The sequence below is a fragment of the Crocuta crocuta genome, unplaced genomic scaffold, assembly GCF_008692635.1.
Source record: "Crocuta crocuta isolate KB4526 unplaced genomic scaffold, BGI_CrCroc_1.0 scaffold549, whole genome shotgun sequence".
NCBI lineage: Eukaryota > Metazoa > Chordata > Mammalia > Carnivora > Hyaenidae > Crocuta > Crocuta crocuta.
In genome coordinates, this window is record NW_027529169.1 from 819,324 (window position 1) to 838,757 (window position 19,434).

The 19,434-nt window shown below is 45.5% G+C and overlaps 3 protein-coding genes across 4 annotated transcripts in view; 2 read left to right on the top strand and 1 right to left on the bottom strand.

Annotated features, from left to right (window-relative positions):
* Positions 1-488: 488 nt before the first annotated feature.
* Positions 489-2,475, top strand: SPRYD4 (SPRY domain containing 4). The gene is made up of 2 exons (XM_077757513.1): positions 489-614; positions 941-2,475. The coding sequence occupies exons 1-2, from the start codon at positions 530-532 to the stop codon at positions 1,477-1,479; spliced, it is 624 nt and encodes a 207-aa protein (XP_077613639.1). The 5' UTR covers positions 489-529; the 3' UTR covers positions 1,480-2,475.
* Positions 2,476-2,494: 19 nt separating this feature from the next.
* On the bottom strand, positions 2,495-16,947 carry GLS2 (glutaminase 2). Of its 2 annotated transcripts, none has more exons than XM_077757509.1 (18): positions 16,766-16,947; positions 11,535-11,634; positions 10,971-11,092; positions 10,230-10,359; positions 9,640-9,719; positions 9,389-9,552; positions 9,101-9,159; positions 7,815-7,847; positions 7,474-7,532; positions 6,675-6,741; positions 6,468-6,518; positions 6,070-6,246; positions 5,262-5,393; positions 5,057-5,149; positions 4,825-4,886; positions 4,060-4,136; positions 3,318-3,381; positions 2,495-3,179 (listed from the first exon to the last, which is right to left on the bottom strand). In XM_077757509.1, the coding sequence occupies exons 1-18, from the start codon at positions 16,945-16,947 to the stop codon at positions 3,023-3,025; spliced, it is 1,809 nt and encodes a 602-aa protein (XP_077613635.1). In that variant the 3' UTR covers positions 2,495-3,022. The 2 variants fall into 2 exon arrangements, with proteins under 2 accessions (XP_077613635.1, XP_077613636.1); XM_077757510.1 differs by lacking the exon at positions 16,766-16,947 and adding an exon at positions 16,524-16,636.
* A 674-nt stretch (positions 16,948-17,621) lies between these two features.
* The window catches only part of RBMS2 (RNA binding motif single stranded interacting protein 2), a 94,899-nt gene continuing 93,086 nt past the window's right edge, over positions 17,622-19,434 (top strand). The window contains exon 1 of the mRNA XM_077757524.1: positions 17,622-17,682. The gene's annotated coding sequence lies outside the window, so the exon portion shown is untranslated. The remainder of the gene's footprint in view (positions 17,683-19,434) is intronic.

Below are 19,434 nucleotides of genomic sequence, written 5' to 3' on the forward strand. Positions count from 1 at the left end.
TTTGAGTCCTTCTCCAGTAACTCTGAACATACAAAACCAACGTTTACAGTATTTACATATTATTTAAAATAACCTGCTACATAACCTAGTGGTTGTTGTTTGTCAAGTTGTAGTCTAAGTTATTCTCTCATTTAATTTTTGCCAAGGTCTAAAGGGTTTTTACAAATGAGAACACTTAAAAACTCAGGTAAGTGATTTGCCCAAGGTCACACAGAGGAGCTGGGTTTGAGTCCCATTACTGTTTAATTCTAAAATCTATACGTTTTGGTATCTTGCTACACCATCTTTTTAAAGGTCCTACTTCGTAAAAATGTGAGCAGCATTCCCGGGGAAAAAACGAAATAAACCGTATCAAGCGCCCGCGACCTAAAACACAACTCACTAAGATGGCGGCTCCCCTGCTGGACGCTGGCTCCCTTACGTCATCACACTGCGCGGCTGCCTTTCGTGCACCACGTCGGAAAGGAGCAGGCGGGCACATGGCGGGGTCTCAGGCCAGAGGGCGTGCCCTATTCAGCCCTGGCGCAAGATGGCGCTGCCTTTTGCACGTTCGCTGTGCTTGTGCCGCCGGGGAGCCAAACGGCTAGGGGTTGCCGTCGCGGATGCCCGCAGAGGTAGGATTCTTTCTTTTTACTCTTTTTTACCTCCAAAATGGCTTCTCTTATTCACGGGAGTCCCCTTAGATCATTTCCCCTTCCCGATCTGCGTTGGTCTTGAAAGTCCAAACCTGAGACACTATCTGTTGGGTTTTGTTTGTTTTTATGCCGAGGCTTCCCAGTCTGAAAGCCCGTATTGAAATGCCTCACTCTTGCCCGCGTGACATTCTCTTTCCTGTTTCCTCATGAGTGCATGACTGCCTGCTTCAGCTCTAATACGTATATATCGCCAGATCTAGGGTGTTAGCACCCGTCATCATCTAATCTCTTTGCTCTGCTCACAGGCATCAGTTTCAAACTGGAAGAAAAAACCGCCCACAGCAGCCTGGCACTCTTCAAAGGTGACACAGGTGTCAAGTATGGCATAGTAGGATTGGAGCCCACCAAGTTGGCCCTGAACGTGGAGCGTTTCCGGGAATGGGCCGTAGTGCTGGCAGACACAGCGGTCACCAGTGGCAGGCACTACTGGGAAGTGACAGTGAAGCGCTCCCAGCAATTCCGGATAGGAGTGGCCGATGTGGATATGTCCCGGGATAGCTGCATCGGTGTTGACGATCGTTCCTGGGTGTTCACGTATGCCCAGCGCAAGTGGCACACCATGTTGGCCAATGAAAAAGCCCCTATTGAGGGCATGGGGCAGCCAGAGAAGGTGGGGCTGCTGCTGGAGTATGAGGCGCAAAAGCTGAGTCTGGTGGATGTGAGCAGAGTCGCTGTGGTCCACACGCTACAGACAGATTTCCAAGGTCCAGTGGTACCTGCCTTTGCCCTTTGGGATGGAGAGCTGCTGACCCACTCAGGGCTTGAAGTGCCTAAAGGCCTCTAGTATGTCCTTCACTGGAGTCCTTAATCATGCTCTTTCTTGGGTAGCCTCCTGGTGAAACTGCCTGAAACCTTTTAATTTTGCCGCCAAGCAACCTCTAACTCTGGCAATTCAGTCCTCTGTGTAATGTCTCAGTCTTTTTCCTCTACCCTACCCTGTGAAGACTGGGCATACAGCCACCCTCTCCCCTCCCCCAATCTACCACCAGTTTCCTAGGCTACCCTTAGTATCCTTAACCTGACTGGCTTCCTTCAGTCCCTCTTGCTCCCTGTGCCCAGACCTTCTCAGACTGCATTCAGTTCTGGGGTCTTAGCTTTCAACTTTGAATTTATTCATCACTGTGATACCTCCGCCTCCCTTTGCTCCCATGTAATGTCCTCTTCTTCCCCTTCCCCCCTTGGGGCTCTACAGGATCTCTCCAGAGTAAATCCTTTCTACCTCTGGCTGGAGGAGTGGTACAGTCAATGTCCTGGACCTTTCCCTGTAGCACATACAGAGTCTTGGCTCTGGTTCCCTCAGGAAGTGCTTTTCTGTGTCCAAATGAAACAGAGCCCTCCTTCCCCAGTACCTCAGTGCCGGACTTTCAGCCCCACACAGCTGCAGCTATCACCACCTAGAGTCCATCTGCCTTGATCTGCACATCCCTGACATCTGGTCAATCTGTTATAATCATTGGGCCAGTTACAACCATGATAAAAGGAGACAAGATACTTGTGCCACAGCTGGAACTTCCAGAGGGAGGGGGGAGCCCTGAGATCTTGCACAATCCATTTTTGGGCCTGCTCAGACGGAAACCCTCACATGTTACCGCCCACCCTTCTCCCACCCCCTCTGGCAACAGGATACAGTTAACCTAGAGTAATATTTAGGGTTGAAGAAAACGTAGTGGGATGAGTATGTATGTGAAATACGTATTGTTTGGGCTCTGTCTTTGTGGTTCTTTCTTATTCTACCTTTATGATGGTGATGCAGCTGAATGCCCCTGTGGGAGAGAAAGGACTGGGTTTAACAAATATAATAATTTGTGTAATTAAAGTTTATTTGATCACAAAATACTTTCTCTGTCTAAAAAATTAGCAGTAGCAGCAGTACTTTCTGGCCAAGGAGGGCAGACCTATCCAGACTATTAAAGCCTGGGGCATAGCGTGCCACTTCCTCTGTGGATATATACCTGTGCATGGTGGCTAGGGCTCCTTTACCAGAGTATCTCTGTCTCTCTCATGATGGGTTTTTTTTTAGGGAGAGGAAGAGGGGACCTGGGTGAAGATCTGGGATGATTTTGAGTGGGATAAACCATTAGGCTGTACCTCAAAGAAAGTCAGTCTCCCATGTATTGCTCTACTGCATGTGTCCACCAAGGCACTTCTCTATACTCTGTTTGCCAAGGGAATGGGGTATTTTCACTCTCATAGAAAGCAGTAGCCTAAGTCTTGGTCCCCACTGAAGCAAAGCAGTGCGGCTCTCATAGCATGTTTGGTGGTTATGGGTTAAGTGTGTGGCCAGCTCATGCTTTTTCTTGAGCAGGAACTGTGTGTGCACCCTATGCTCACACCATGCTCTCTAAGTTCTCCTTGGACAGGGCCTCGGCCACTGCCTCGGCCTGAGTCTCAGATGGTGTGTAGGAGTCCTGGTAATCCTGAAGCAGTTTCACCACCTCCAGGTGGTTGAACTGTACAGCATCATCCAGGGGAATGTTGCCCCACCTAAAAGCAACAAAGCCCACGATCAGACAAAAAAAAAAGACATCAAGAGTGCTATGGTTAAATACATGACTGTGGTGGCTGGGGGGCAGTGGGAGAAAACCTGCTGCCCAGCCCCCCTTTTACCTTAATCCTACTCACCGGTCCTTGACAAAAGGATTCACTTTGCAAGCCTCAATCAGGAATTTAACAACTTCGATGTGTCCTAGGAATATGGGCAGAAGGAAAATGAGATGGCACAGATCCTGAACCTTTTGGTGTTAACAGTAGGCAGACTTTTGGCAGCTGGAGTCTGAAACAAAATGGGAAAGGCCTCTTCCCATTTTGCTCCCTGCAGCACCCAATAATAGTTGGCCTAGAAACTGCAGAGCATCTGGACAAAACTAGTTGCTGCCCTTGTAACTTTAAGGGCATATACAATAGGGATTACTCTTGTTAGAAAAGAAAGGGTCTTGGGGCGCCTGGGAGGCTTAGTCGGTTAAGCGTCTGACTTTTGCTTAGGTCATGGTCTCGCGGTTCGTGGGTTCAAGCCCCGCGTTGGGCTCTGTGCTGACAGCCAGCTCAGAACCTGGAGCCTGTTTCAGTCTGTGACTCCCTCTCTCTCTGACCCTCCCCTGCTCACGCTGTCTCTCTCTCTCTCCTAGAAATAAATAAAACATTAAAAAAAAAAAAAAGAAAAGAAAAGAAAAGAAAGGGTCTTAGGGTGTGCCTGGCTGGCTCAGTCAGTAGAGCATGTGACTGTTGGTCCCAAGGTTATGAGTTCGAGACCCACGTTGGGAGTAGAGTTTACTTAGAAAAAGAGAGAGAAAAAAAATAAAATATAAAAAAAGAAAAAAGAAAAGGTCTTAAGATTTGCTTCCCCTTTTATTTAACCTTTAGATACCTTCAGCTGCAGCAACATGAAGGGCTGTGCGGGAGTCATAATCTTTCTGTTCCATGTCCATGGCTGATAAGGCAAACCTGCGGGTGGTGGAAAATAGCCAAAGTTACCCAGATCAGCCTAGAATCACCAGTGTCTTTTCTGAAATGGGATCAGACTGGATGGATTTTAGAAAAAGTAAAACAGAGCTTATGCTCAGATCTGTAGACACTGCATAATCATGTTCTATACCCAGATGAGACTGTTACTCCCAAATCACACAGGGGCATGATGTTTCCAGAAACATCTCTACCTGTATGTTTGTTGATGTTGGTGATCTACTTGCAGCGGGGTCCTTCATTACTTCCTAGGATTCTGCTCTTAACACCCAGGTTAATCCTAACAGTGACTACCGATAATTAAATTCTTATCACATGGCAGTCACTGTACTTAAAATAATCTCATTAAAAAATTTTTTTAGTGTTTTTTATTTTTTTGAGAGAGAGAAACAGAGCATGAACAGGGGAGGGGACAGAGAGAGGGAGACACAGAATTTGAAGCAGGCTCTAGGCTCTGAACTGTCAGCACAAGGTGGCTCTAACTCACAAACCACGAGATTGTGACCTAAGCCGAAGTTGGACACTTAACCAACTGGCCATCCAGGCACCTCTAAAATAATCTCATTTAAATGCAGTGTCCATTCTATGTGGTTCTAAAGCTGAAGCAATTATTTTGCTCTGTTGACTGCTAATGCGATCTCTGACCAGGAGTACTGTGTTTATTTGGTACCTTCGAAGGGCTGAGACATCTCCACTATAGGCAGCAAATAATAGGTTGACCACAGTCTTGTTCTGGAAAACAAATCATAATCACCTGAGATTAACTGTGACTTTGAGCTCACCCATGCTCAGCTCTGCCCTGTGACCCTTCTACAAAGATGCTTAGCCAAGAGTATTGCTAAAGCATTATGGAATGTTCTATTCGGAAATATTCTTACAAGCCACCCTGGGATTTTCCTTACCCGAACTTCTCCCCCTTCACGTCGTGGGTCTAACTTCCGAGCACAGTGCCTCAGGTTGTCATAGTTGTGGAAATTGAAGAGGGACACCAGCTTCTAGAATTATAAGCCAAAGAGATTATTTACCTACTCCCTGACTTAGTAGGTGGTCAAAATTGTTTAATTTACTCATTCAAAAACATTAAGTCCTATATGCAAAGTAACTCACCTGGCAGAAGCTGATGCCCCTGTGGCTGTTCCCTAGCTTGTCCAGTGGAGGTGACAGACACATCATTCCCATGACATTGGGTACTACTAGGAGAATGGCTCCTGACACAGCTGACTTTGCTGGCAGGCCCACCTTGGGGATAAAGTTGAAACTGAGGATAAGCTAGAGGTGCCTCCAAGTCTGGATTAATAAGTTAGTCTATCCCAAATGACTGCATAGGCTAAGCCATATCCATCTCAACCTTTTGGCTTGTTAATTAGCTTCTTTTCTTACTCTTCTCCTGCCCTCTCCCCGTTAAATTAATGGCTTTAGTAAGGAAATATTTGTTGAGTGTCTATGCTGTGCCTGATGCTGCCCTAGAACTAGGACAGTATCATTTGACTTCGTTCTGGTGGTAGAAGATATGTGATCAACAGACAAAAATAATCACAGCTTAGGAGAAAACAGAGGACAAATGAAGTAGGGTGCAGGAATAGAGAATGAAGTGGGGGAGGGGGGCTACAGGACACAAGCTGGTCAGAAAAGCCTCTCTGAGGAAGTGACATCTAAACTGAGACCTAGAGAAGTGCCAGGCACGTGAAGAGCAGCAGAAGAGTGGCTCAGAAGCTGCAGCATCACGTATTGATGTGTTTGAGGGACCTGGTGTGTTTGACAAAGTCCCCTAGGGATTCTCAGCCTAGCTGCCTGGCTGGAAGTTAGTGAATGAGAGGCAGGAACAAGCTTCCATCCTCAACTTTCAGAGACTCTGTGTCCTCACTTCTCGGCTCTGGACTGGTGGCAAATGGACGGCAGGGCCAGTAGCACTCACATGGAAGGCAAACTGGCCTGAGAAGTCGTACATGCCGCAGGAGTGCATGAGGCTGAGGGTGTTGCGCACTGCTTCAGCGCTCAGCACGCTCTCTCCTGTGATGGGGCAGATCCCGCCGTTGGCCAGGGTGGCTGCCATGACACTGCCTGACTCACAGGTCACCTCCACGGAGCACAGCTATGGAGACAAGGCAGAGGTGAGGGTGCAATGTGGATGTGAACACTGTGCTCTTGGGTGTAGAGCAATGTTCTTGGCATCCTGATCTTTCAAAAAGTCCCCCTGGTGTTTCTGAAGGACACCAGAACCACTGAAGAGGAGCATCCCTCTTGTGGGTCAGAGCACGGATGGAAGTCTGTCCTGTTCCGTTGGCCTGGAGCTAAACAGAAGTCTTTCCTCACCTGGAAATAGAGATCAAGGGCAGCCATCATGTCCACCCCCTTAGGAAAGCACTGTAAGAAAGAAGAAGGGAGAGCATTTCTTTTCAGGCCATCAGCAGACCCTATCTGTCACATTGCCAGGATCTCAGCCAAAGTCCCCAACCCCAGGTGCTTTTCCACCAGCTGCAGAATTCCCAAGGACTTTCTATGCCAGCCACTCCCGATTACCTTCTTTTCCTTTAGATAATAGCCGATGGCATAATTCCGATCCCCTGTTTCCTTCTCTGACTGGAATCTGAAGCAAACACCCAATTTAGTACTTGATGTTTGAGGGTGGATGTAAGGAGAAGGGGAAAAATAACTTCCTTGAGAGAGACAGAACTAGATCATACATGTCAAACTAAATCTGCCCCTGTATAAATTCTCACAGTTAATACTGGAGGAAACTTCTGACCCTGAGCAAGCACTGGGCAAAACTTTATTGTAAAGCATAAAAAACAAACCAAACCCCAAACCGTGTAGTCCTCTAGTTTGGTGAAAACTGGTGAGCATTTTGGCCTTGAGGGACTTGTCAAGAAAGGGCTTAAGAATAAATTCTCAAACTGCTTCTTTTAAGTACTAAGTAGAAATGGAAGGGCGCCTGGGTACTCCAGTTGGTTAAGAATTGGACACTTGATTTTGGCTGAGGTCATGATTTCCTAGTGGGTTTGAGCCCCACATCTGGCTCTGTGCTGACATTGTGGAGCCTGCTTGGTTTCTCTCTCCTCTCTGCCCCTCTCCTGTTCACACTTGCACACACACTTACCCTTTCTCTCAAAAAAATTAAAATTAAAAAAAAAAGAAATGGACCAAATTCTTTTACAAAGTAAACAAATGTCAATAAAGAGGCTCAGAGGAAGCTGGGTGGCCAAAATTCTCCTGGATTTCTTGCTCTTAAGATTCTATCACCAGCCCCCCCAACCCACTTTGTCTATCACATGCACACACCCCATAATGTACTCATCCAATCCTATGAACGGGGCCTTACGTAGCATTGCTGAAACCCATGTATTCGTTCCCAGCCATTTTGTTCAGATACTGTAACACCTAAAAGAGAAAAAGGAGCATGGAAGGCACCACGTGAGAGAGAACCTCTACTAAACGCATATTAGCCTGACTAATTCTTCTGAACTCCTCAGTCCTTATCCCAGCAGGGACTCAAGAGGCTTTCGCCTCTGAGGCCAGAGATCCCCACACCTCTGGAAATAAGGATTCTAGTATGGGCTGCTGCATTATCAAAGTGGGATTAGAGCCAGGCACTGGGGCAGCTGGAAAGGATAACATGCCATGGAGAAAAGCAGCCAGGGGCTGAGTAGCAAGGGAACTTACGAAATCAAACTTCTCTGCTTTGTTACAGTCCATCTGCAGAGAGAGAGAGAGAGATCAGCATTCCAAGCCTAGGATGACGGGAATGTCAGCAGGACCTAGGGGAGTTCATGTCTTAGACTGGTTTTGCTATTGACTTTTTTTTTTTCAACTGAGAGTTTTTTGTATGCCTGCATATCATATCCAATGATCTTAAAAGCCAAACCATTTAGATTTTATCATCAATGAGTACAAATAACCTCACCCCATCTGTGTGAGTCTCATCCATCCCTGCACCTCACTTCCATTTTCATCCTCAATCCCAGCCCTCATCCCTGACTCTCATTTTCCTTCTCCTGATTCCAATCCTGTCCTCAAGCCCTATTCCTATTCCTGATCCCCATCCTCATCCCTTATGGCCCAAGCTGGGGCCATACTCTATCCCATCCCTGACTCCCATAGCCATCTCCAACTGGAGTGACAGGAATGGGATGAGGAGGTGTGTTGCATATAATATTCAGTTATATCAAATATATTGACAACTGAAATAAAGAATAAGATTTTAGCTGAATGTCAGGGCCAGTAAGGCCCACTTAGATGGGAATGGGATGAGGCAGGTGCCAGTTACAGGAGTGTAAACAGAGCTATCCCAGGGCAAAGGGAGAGCCTGAGCCTCGTCTCCCATTCCACCCCCACCACACTCCATTGCTTCCTGCACATGTCAACTATAGTGTCAACACCATAGGGACTCTGACACCTGAGTCCCAGGGGGAGGGTTCCTAACACCACCTTCCCCAGAAGGGGCTGTGATTGGCTCTGGGGTGTTGCGGCCCACACTGTTCACAGGTTCTTGCTCAAGCCCTGGGAGACCTACAGCTGACAGACCAGCCTGATACCCCTGCTCAAGGCCAACTCACAGTTTCAGGTGACGTGAATAGCTGCCCTGGCCTGGCCATTCACCCTTCTTTCTGTGTCCCTCACCCAGAAGTGGCCAATCAGTGCCCAATAGTGCTGTCCTCCCCCTGTGTCTGGCATTTGGCCCTTGGTCCTAGGCAGGGGTCAAGACCTACTCACTTCTCTAAGGGCCAGGAAGCTCTGGGCTCCAGACCCAGGGGTGGGGGCAGAGGTACAGCTCCTTTTACTAATATCTTTGACATATGTGGGTCCTTGCTGTGCCCTCACTACTTCCAGGGAACCCTCAAAGGAATCAAGGGCCAGCAGTCTCCCTGGAGAACTGGGCAGTTATGAGGGATATAGGAACAAGGGGGTTTAGAAAACAGTACATTCCAGAAGGCTAGGATGGCACTAACCTTGATCAGGGAGCTCACAACAATGGCACCAGCATTGACCATGGGGTTATGGGGAATTCCTGGAGAAATACAAACCACCCAGAGTTGTCTTAGTTGCTGAGCAAAGCCTCCTTTACAGCCTGCCCACTCTGCAGGCTAGACAAGAAAAATTTCTTTGCTGGGGAGGATGAAATGACAGAGCTAATCAGGAAAGTCAGAGAAATAAACAAACAAGGCTGGGGCGGGGGGATAGGTGGGAATAAGAAGAGGGACATCTATGAGTCTGGTCTGAGCCCTGATAGTGCTCACCTTCTTCATTGAGGGACAACTTGTTGTAGCGTAGGCCACTGGGCTCCTTGCCCACAAACTTGTGCACGTAGTCAGTGCCTAAGGTGCTTATGGAGATGGCGTAGGTGAGGGGCTTCACACAAGACTGCAGGCAGAAGGGTATCTTTGTATGGCCCACGGAGTGCCTGGGGGGCAGATAAGTACCATGAAAGGGCTCAGCCTATGTTCTGCACCTGTGCCCTGCCTCCCCTTCCTCTCACCCAGCATCTCACCGCTGACCATCCACCGTGCACAGGGAGACGCCCCACAGGTCTGGATTGGACTTGGCCAGCTGAGGGATGTAGGCCGCCACCTGGGCATGAGTGGGGTGGGAAGACAAAACAGACAGAATGGAGATATGGATGTAGAAGGGGAACAGAAATGAGGGTCAGGGTCAGGATAAAAGTAAAAATTCTGTCATCTGCAGTGCAACAGGGTTCCCTCCTGCCTGTTGTTCCCAGGGACCCACGCTTAAGTCCAAGAAGTTCTTAGCTTTCTGTAGCTCTATTCCTATAGAGATGGCAGTAAAGCCTATGTAAGGTAAAAAGAGAATTCTGGGTTTTGGTTCTTAGGCTTAATGACCCAATAGGTCTCTTTCGAAGTTCTATTGAATCCTTTATTCCACTTGTCCCAAAAGAAACTTCAGATTCCCTCACCTGCTCTAGAAATCACATGTACAGAAATATATAAAGCCCTTGTCCCCATATTTAGAGGTTCTGTTTCTCATCTCTCATCCATTGATTCCCAGCCCCAGGAAATTTCCAAGAAGCAAGGTATATCTGGCCCAGAGCCCTTGCCCCTCCCTTAGTCCCCTGGCCCTCACTTTGCCTCCAGTGAGCTCTTTGGCATCCTCAAAGATGCGATCCACATGGCTCGTGAACTCCTCAAAATCAGGAATGACAAACTTCTTTCGGAATGCCTGGGTCAGGAGCACAATGTTGCTGCTCACACACCTGGATCCCAGACACGATTGGGTTAGGGGGCTGGAGAGATGCAGCTGTGACTCACTCTGGAGCCATGGAAGTTGGGAATAAAGAAGGAGTGAGTGGTCATGAGGTTTGCGACCAACAGCTGTATGACCTCTGGCATGTCACTTTATCATTCTGTGTCTTACATTTCTTTTGCCCCTAAAATGAGGGGTTGTAATGATGTGGAAAGATACCCCAAGACAGTGTCTTGGAATATAAGAAAAATTTACCCATATAGTATGTATAGTGGGTCACCTTTATATTTTAAGAATCCTAAGTCATAGAAGTATATTTGCATATATTCCTATATATGTGTAAATGCATAGGATATTATGTAGAAGATACCCATTAATCTGTTAACAATGTTTACTTCTGGGAAGGGGGACTGGGATTGGGGAGAGAGGGAAAGGAGAACATGTATTTATATATTGTTTGAACTTGTATAATGAGTATATGCACGTTCATATGTTACTTGCGTAATAAATAAGTAATAAAATGAAGGGTTGAACTATCCAATCCCCAAGAGCCCTCCCTGCTATTATAGTCTATGTACACATCAGTTTTGAGAGTGGTGCCCTTGTTTCTGGGGCCCTCACTTTTGGAAGAGATCTCGGTCCAAGAGGCCACCACTGCTGGACTCTCGAACCATGCGGCGCATCTGGCTCATGCAGTCCCGAAGCCGGGGATCTGATGTCTGCAGTCCGGTGGCCTTCAGTGCCTTTAGGAGAAAGAAAGAGACTGGTAAGATCAACTACAGGGACAGCAATGCAATCCTAATATTCTTTCCCAATTGATAACAATTAGCTCAATCCCAACTACTATAATAGGTGGAGCAAATGGGTTTGCAGACCAAGGAAGGAGAGAATGGTGCAGCTGTGGAGACTAACAAAGTTTTCCTGCCCTTTTTCATCAAGAAAGCTGGTTTCTGAACCCCCTGGGTCAAAGTCTCAAACCAAGAAAAATGGCTGAGTCAGAGGGTTTAATCTTCCTACCCTGGGCCAGAGATGAGATTGCCTTATGAGTCTAGACATCTACTACCATTTGCTATCCTTATCCTCATGAAGTAACCTGTTAGCCGCCCTACACTTGGGCTTTTCTGTCCCCCCACTTTCCAGAGATCCTGAAGTATCAGTGTTCTGAGCACGGAGAGAGGAACTTACAGTAGTGAACTTGTGGATAGGGATTCGTTCCTGTCCTTCAGCAATAGTGTAGAAGAGTAGATCACCCAGGCGGGATAGCATGCCACTCTCTGATGAATCACTGTTTGGGGGCAGAGAATAGAGGAGGAGGATAGGAACGTGAGAACTGCTCCCTGCTTCTCCTAGAACATGACCTTAGAAGTAGATAGGTGTCGGGGCGCCTGGGTGGCTTAGTCGGTTAAGCGTCCGACTTTCGCTTAGNTAGCCCTAGAATTCCAACCTTCACATCTGTCCTGAGAAGTCTTAAATCTTACGGTCTAGCTTTCTTTTGTTCCTAACCTTCAGACCTTTATTTCTAGCTGCCTTCTAGACATTTCCATTTCTGCCTTCTAGATTTCCCATAGGGGACCACCAACTCAAAATGTCCAAACTTGAGGTCATTTCCCCTCCCTTTGCTCCTCTTCTGAGCTTCCCATTTGGTTTAGTAGCAGTATCACCCAGGTGCCAAGCCAGAAATGTGGGATCATTTGGATAATTCCCATACCTTACACCCATGTTCAGTTGGCAACCCACACTATGTCTCTCAAATCCACCCTGTTTTCTTCCCTTGTGCCAGCATGGCATAGTAGAAAGAAACAGAGTTTTCTCCTTAATAGCTGTGTGACCTTAATATGGATAGTAAATCAGGTTATTTGATATTGCTGAACCTGCTTCCTCATCTGTAAAATAAAGGTAGTAACGTCTGCTTTACATGGGTGAAGTAGGATTATTTAACATAACATTTTGTGGAAAATGGTCTTTCACAAAGTAAATGCTCAGTAAACATTGCTTCATCATCAGCTCCATATTGTCTGTTCCCTAACTGCTACCACCCTCCCTTGACTTCCAACCCATCTTCTACAATGTCCCAGTTAATTTTCTAAAACTCAAATATCATTTCTCTACTCAAAAACCTTTGATAGCTCTCTGGTGCCAACACGATAAGTTATTTCTTGGTATGGCATTCAAGGCTCTTTAAAACCTACCAACATTCTTTTCCTATTCTTTACCATGTCCCAACAGCCCAGGTATGCCAGGTAATAGGTAGGCCCCCATGGGCCAGACATGGTTAGGCTTCGTGGCCTTTGCTTATGCTACAACCTTTGCATGGAAATACCTTTTTCTCCTTCATGTGGAAAAGTCCTTCTCATCCTTCAAGGTCCAGATCAAATGTTCCTAATTCTATAAAGCCTTCCTCAAACCTTCCAATATCGTTTATGCTGCTGGTATGACACAACACAACATTTTACTGATAGAAGACTCCCTTGCTCCACCTTTAGGACTGTATGCATGTGTGTGTGTGTTTAGAATCAACATTCTTTATTTTTACTAAATTAGAAGTACAGGAGTGCCTGGGTGGCTCAGTTGGTTAAGCATCTGACTCTTCATCTTAGCTCAGGTCTTTATCTCAGGGTTGTGAGTTCAAGCCGTGTGCCCAGCATGGAGCCTACTAAAAAAAAAAAAAAAAAAAAAAAGCATCCCANAAAATCTTAAACAGGTATGATGATATTTTAGATTATAGATGTAGGGGCACTTAGGTGGCTCATTGGTTAAGTGTCCAACTTTGGCTCAGATCATGATCTCACAATTCATGAGTTTGAGCTCCATGTGGGTTTCTCTGCTGTCAGTGAGGAACCTGTTTCAGATCCTCTCTCCCCCTCTCTCTGCCCCTGCCCCATCTTCACACACTCTTTTTCTCAAAAATAAACATTAAAAAAAAGTAAAAAACGAATATTTTAAAAAATATTTTATTTTTAAGTAGTCTGTATATCCAACACGAGGCTTGAACTCACAACCCTGAGATCAAGAGCTCCATGCTCCACTTACTGAGCCTACCAGGTGCCCCAACATGTAAAAATTTCTAATTCCAATTCTTCTGATGTGAAATTAGAAAACAACCTTTTTTTTTTTTAATCTCCTACTCCTCTCATTCATTGTATGCATTCTCCCATCCCCTCCCTCTAGGTCTTTGTATTTTGACTATCTTTGTCTTCCTAACATTGAGCAAAGTCCCTAGCACACAGCAGGTCTTCAATAAAAAATTACCAAGTTACATTTCTAGGAAGGTCCCTATTTCCCAAAGTATCTGTCTTGCTGACTTATAGCACTTAAAATTCCAGGTATTACAGACTTCTTGGTCTTCAAGAGTTCTATTAATATGTTAACAGATTTAGAAGAATTATTTTATCAGATCATTCCAAATATGACAGCTATTTGAGATTAAGATCCTTTAAATCTCTTCTATCCAAGAATTTGACTTCTGGGTATTTATCTTGTAAGTATTTACAAACCTACAAAATAACATATTCACATTTATTGCATAGTTAGTAATAGTAATACTGGAAACAACATAAATGTGCGTCAACAGGGAATGGCTTAGGTAAATTATGGTATATTCACGTAATAGAATATTATGCAGTACAAAAAAAAGATATGAGAGATTTCTTTCAGTACTGGTATGGAATGATCTCTAAGATGTCATATTAACTAAAATAAGCAAGCTGTAGAATAGTGTTCATAGTATGGTACTATTTATGTTTAAAAGAAAAAAAATGTTTGCCTTTTCACGCACAAAATATTTCTGGAACGATATATAAGAAACCTGTTAAAAAAAAATAAAAAACCTGTAAGCCTGATTTACCTTCCTCTAGGGTGATGAAGCAAGTGCTGGGCAAAAGGAGTGGGAGGGATACTTCCCATTATGTATCTTTTGACATATTATGAATTTTGAGCCATATGAATATGTGTACATTATTTATTAAATATGGTATATATGAATATGGACATACTATCTATTGAAACAAGGCATTAAAAATATTAAGTCTCTCTAGAAGCTTGGCATAGACCAGGCATGTGTGTGTTTAGGGTCAGGAGGAATACCAGGAGAGGGGTGTTTTCTTGTTTCTGAGGAAATCCAACTGTCACAATAAGGCTAGTGCCTATAAGGAGGACACAGTCCATCTGGTGATAGAAGAAGGGAGGAAAAAGCTGAGGAATAACTCAATAAGGAAATTATGTAGGAACATTTAGAGGGCAGGCCTCTCCGTGCCTGTAAGCTGAGGGAAGACAGGAAATAAGCCATACTACTGAAGTATCACAAGTCTTAAGAAAACTGCAAACCCTTTGGCCCAGATATAGATTGATCTACAATATAATGTTGAGAGGGAAAAAAGCAAGGTGCAGAACAATGTGTATAGCATGATATCATTTTCATTAAAAAGGGAAAATAATATCAACATGTATTTGCTGACATATGCATACAATATCTCTAGAGGGTTATACAAGATTTCGATGACAGGTGTCTCTGGGGAGCAAAATTTCCTAGGAATTTACTCTAAGAAATAATTGAACAGGTGCACAAGAATATATAGTAACCAGACTGAAGACTGGTTAAATAAATTATGATACCTCATACAAGAGAATCTTAAAATGGCTAAATAGCAGCGATTAAAATGACAATATCATACATATATGCAATGATATTAAAAGCTGTTTATAAATGAGAAGGGTTATTAAAGAATATGAATACTGTAATTCTATTTTTGTTACGGTTTTATATATACATGTATACATATATGGGGTATATACGGACATACATCATGGTTACCTCTAATTTGGGATCTTTATTTTCTTCTCAATACTCTATCTTGTTTTCTTTTATAATCAGAAATAATAAAGCTAAATATTAAAAAAACAAACAAGAACCTGAATAACAGGGCATTTTCTCTTTTCTGTCTGTCCTTCTCATCCCCCACCCCCCAAACACAAGAAGCTCTCCTCATCATGGTGTCACACTGCAGAACCCATCCCCCTCCAGTGCTCTCAATTCCTTTTGGTCAAGGGAGCACCAGATCAAGGCCCCTAAGAATTTCCTGGGAGCAAAGGTAGCCATAGGCAGGAAGATCAAGGTTCCCAAAAACACTTCAACACCTGACAACACTGGAGAGGAAGCTTGTGTGGAAGGAACCAGGGATACTACTTGTTTTCCATCCCACAGAAGGTTTAAAGGTGAAGGAGATCAAGGCTTTGGTCTATCCCACCATTTCTCCCATGGTGATTATTTGGGGAAAGTTGGAATGGAGAGTAGAATGAGAGAGAGAGAGGGCTTATTCTTTAAAATTTAAATGTTCCATGTTTCCCTGAGAAGTAGCTGATGGAAAAGTATAGCCTAATAATTAATGATAAAATAAATCATACCTTACTGGTCTGTTACCTGTCAGGGCAGGGGCTCCAGTGGTGGTGAGGCAGTGCTGTGTCTATCTGGCTACTTTAATTATGATGTGAATGTCTTTCTGAATGTCATCTGTACATGTCAATGACAGGAGAGATGGTCCATTTTCTATTCCTGCTATCATAGAGCAGGGACTACTTTGGACAATGTCTACGTTGGCTTCTGGAAAGGACAAAATTCCCTGCTCAGCTCCGTCTGCGTCTCGGAGAAAAGAAGCTCACCCACCAAGTTTTCCTGGAGGAGAGACGTGCAGCCTCTGGGGCAGAATAATAGCCCAAGAGATGAGAACCCTTCAAATCAGGGAGCCTGAGCTGCACAAATAACGGCTCTGACTGGTTCTGGTTTGGGAAATCTGCGCCTTATAATTTTTTTCCCCATTATAATGATGTTCCTCATTCAACAGCCAACTGGGAAACTACCTTTATTCTACAGATTAGGAGCCCTGAAAATGGGCACATCCAACACATATCCAAACAACACACGCACGTACCTGCGCGCTAATAATACACGCGCATCACACATTACACGCTGAGGACATGCCAAAACACAGACAACACCATATAGATGGACAGACACAAGTACACCAAGATTCAAGAAGGAGGCTGTTCCATACCCACTCATCCCCTAAAATACATCCGAGGACCTAGAAGGAGAAGATGAAGATGCGCCACGGCCCTGCACTCAGACACGTGCACCAAGCAACACGCCGCGCTCATCTGCGTTCCCAGTTAAGTACGCACCTTGGACAGGCACCATCCCGAGGACCGACCTGCCCAAATGCCCTCGCGGGCGGACGGCACGTTACCGCCCGAGCGCGGCGGACCCAAAACCCCAAATCTAAAAGAAAAGGCATCGCAGGCTAGTGAACGAGAAGAGAAGGGAGATGAGATGCGTTCTCCGGGTAAGGGGACTCCGAGCTGGCAAGAACGACAGTGGGAGTGGGAGCAAGCCTGTTCCCCTGCCCCTGTCCCGAAAGCCTTACTGATCCCGGTGCTGCGGCTGGTGGCTGTGCGGCGTCTCTCTGCCCAGCGCCGCGGCCTCACTGAGGTGGTGCCGGACGCCCCCGCCAAGGAGAGGGCTCCGGCTCAGGTGACCCCAGCCTCCCAGCCAGCAGTGACTGCTGGCCCCGCTCAGCGCATTCTGCAGAGCCCTCATAGAGCGCATCCCCCCAGCGCGCCGCCCGCTCAGCCGGAGCGACCTAGGAGTCTGAGCTGTGGTTGGAGGGAGGGGCGGAGGAATCGCGAACACCGCAAGGCAGGGGGGAGCTCTATGTTGGAGTGCAGAGCCTTGGCTGTGGAGGGGAGGAGGGGCCCAGTGGGTGGAGTTGGAGCAGGAGGAGGGGCTGGTCTCTAAACGTCTCGGGCCACTGCCCTGGGCACTCAGTCCCCCACTAGACAGGGGAAGGACGAGGTGTGCAAAGTATCTAAGTGGAGAAAACTGCGGAGGACGTTTAGTGGGTGGAACAAGAGAGCAGTGTCCGAAGTTGGGATGGACAATGCCCAGGCCCAATCATTGGGGAAGCAAAGACCTTGGGGGCGGAGAAAAGACGAAGCTACCCAATGAGAGAAAGGCAGTGGGTCGTCCGCAAAAGCCTTGTGGATTCTTGGGTGCCTCGACACCCTGCTGCAGCCTTGCGTGCAGACGTTGAGGGCGGGAAAGCCGAGGCTTGCTGGTTGGCGAAGCCTGGCGAGCTCCCGGAGGACGCGCCGGCGTCAGAACCATGGAATTCTCGGAGAGAGAGGAGAGCGGTACTTCTTTACATGCGGATAAGAGTGAGCCCTTTTCAAGAGGCCACCTAGTGACCTTCAACATTCGAAGGCCGGAACCGGCCACAGTAACCCGCCGCGTAGACCGGCGTGGGAGGTCTAATGAACGCCTAGTCTCCGGCACGCGGTATTGGTGAGTGAGGAGTCAGATGGCCGGAAAATACCCTGACCAGACACAGTCCCTGGGCACTTTAGGGAGGTCCTGAGGTGGTGAAAAGGTCACCCTGGTGGTTACTGGATTGCGTTCACGTGTTACCTCTACCAATCATTTGGTAGCTGTTGAGGGCTTGCGTGTTCTTGACTGAGTATACATTTTATAAACTGTGAAGTGTTCCCAAAATTTTAGTTATTTTAACTGCTTCCTCCTGTATTCCTCGTGTAAAAGAAGTGATATAGAAACGTAGTGGTGTTTTTTTTTTTAGCTTTTATTTTTGAGTAATCCTGGCATTCAGCCTGGGGCTCGAACTTAAAGCCCCGAGATCAAGATTCACACTCTCCACAGAATGAGCCAACCAGGCGCCCCTAGAAGAATTTTGAAAACTAAGCATATTCAGGAATTTTATCATTTGCAATTAGGGAAACACTCATCTCTATCTTCACAGTGCCTAACATAGCATCTATATTGAGTAAAAACTCATGTAAATGTTAGGTACCGTCTATTGCTTGTGGTGTGGCAGCTATTTTATATAGTCTCTCTCTCCTTACCAGAGACCTACAAAGTAATTATTAGTCCCATTTTTAAGATGAGGGAACTAAGACTCGAAAATAGAGCTTCTCTGAATAAGGTAACCGAGTTCTCTAATACCAGAGCTAAGAATAGGACCCAAATCTCTGACTACAAGGCCTTCTCATCAGTACAGCTATATCCAAAATTAACTGTTAAATTGAATTATCCTAGGAAAATGACACCATCCCTAAAGGAAGCATTTTATGTGGAAGCATTATGATACAGTACTGAGAGTTGTCTACGGTTGGCCGTATCACAAACTATCACGTTTCTTTCTTTTTTTTTTTTTAAGATTTTTTAATTCTTTTTTGTTGTTAAGTAATCTCTACTCCCAATATGGGGTTCGATCTTACAACCCTGAGATCAAGTTGCACACTCTACCATCACTTTACAATTTTTAGATTAGAGTGAGCATCAAGGGTAACTGTGGGAGAATAAATATCAAAAATATACTCTGGTGTGTTTCATTTTGTGGAAAGGTAGTTCTCCTTTGCTTTGGTTAGGGTTTATTTGGTTTGAAACCAGATAGAGTGACTCTTGTTTGTTTTTCCCTCTTGCAGTCATTCCCTATCTGCCCTATCTCACCTATTGAGACTCTAATTCAGGAACTCAAGCTTGCCCTGGGCTGCCTCCTACATGGCTTGCCCATGACTTTAAGAAAAGTGGTATAAACCAGAGCCAAAGTTAGTTTTTCCAAATGTAACAGGCTAATCTTATCCTTGTTTCACAGGATGTTATTTCTCTCAAGCTTTCTAAGCTGTCAGGAGAAAGGTACCATATGTTAGGAATTTCTAAACATTACCTAGAAGTCATTTGCTTCCTTTTATTTCCTACCCCTGGTTTTATGAATTAGCTTTAATTATAATCAGCGAGTGATGAGTTCACCACTCATTCTTCCCAGTTGTCTCTGATAATTGGAACTGTTTGGGCAGTGAAGAAAATCTGCCTGTAGAAGGGGAGGTTCTTTGCTTGGAGAACTAGCCCCCAGCTGCCCTTTGACCTTTGTAGTGATTCTTCTTCCACTACAATATTGCTGCCTTTGCATGAGGAAGGAGCATGAACCAGTGATGTGGGAGGCCTACATTTCGTGTAAAGTAAAAATATTCGACAGTTTGTGTAAGGTATAAAATATTCAAGAAGAACAAGTTTGTCGTCCCA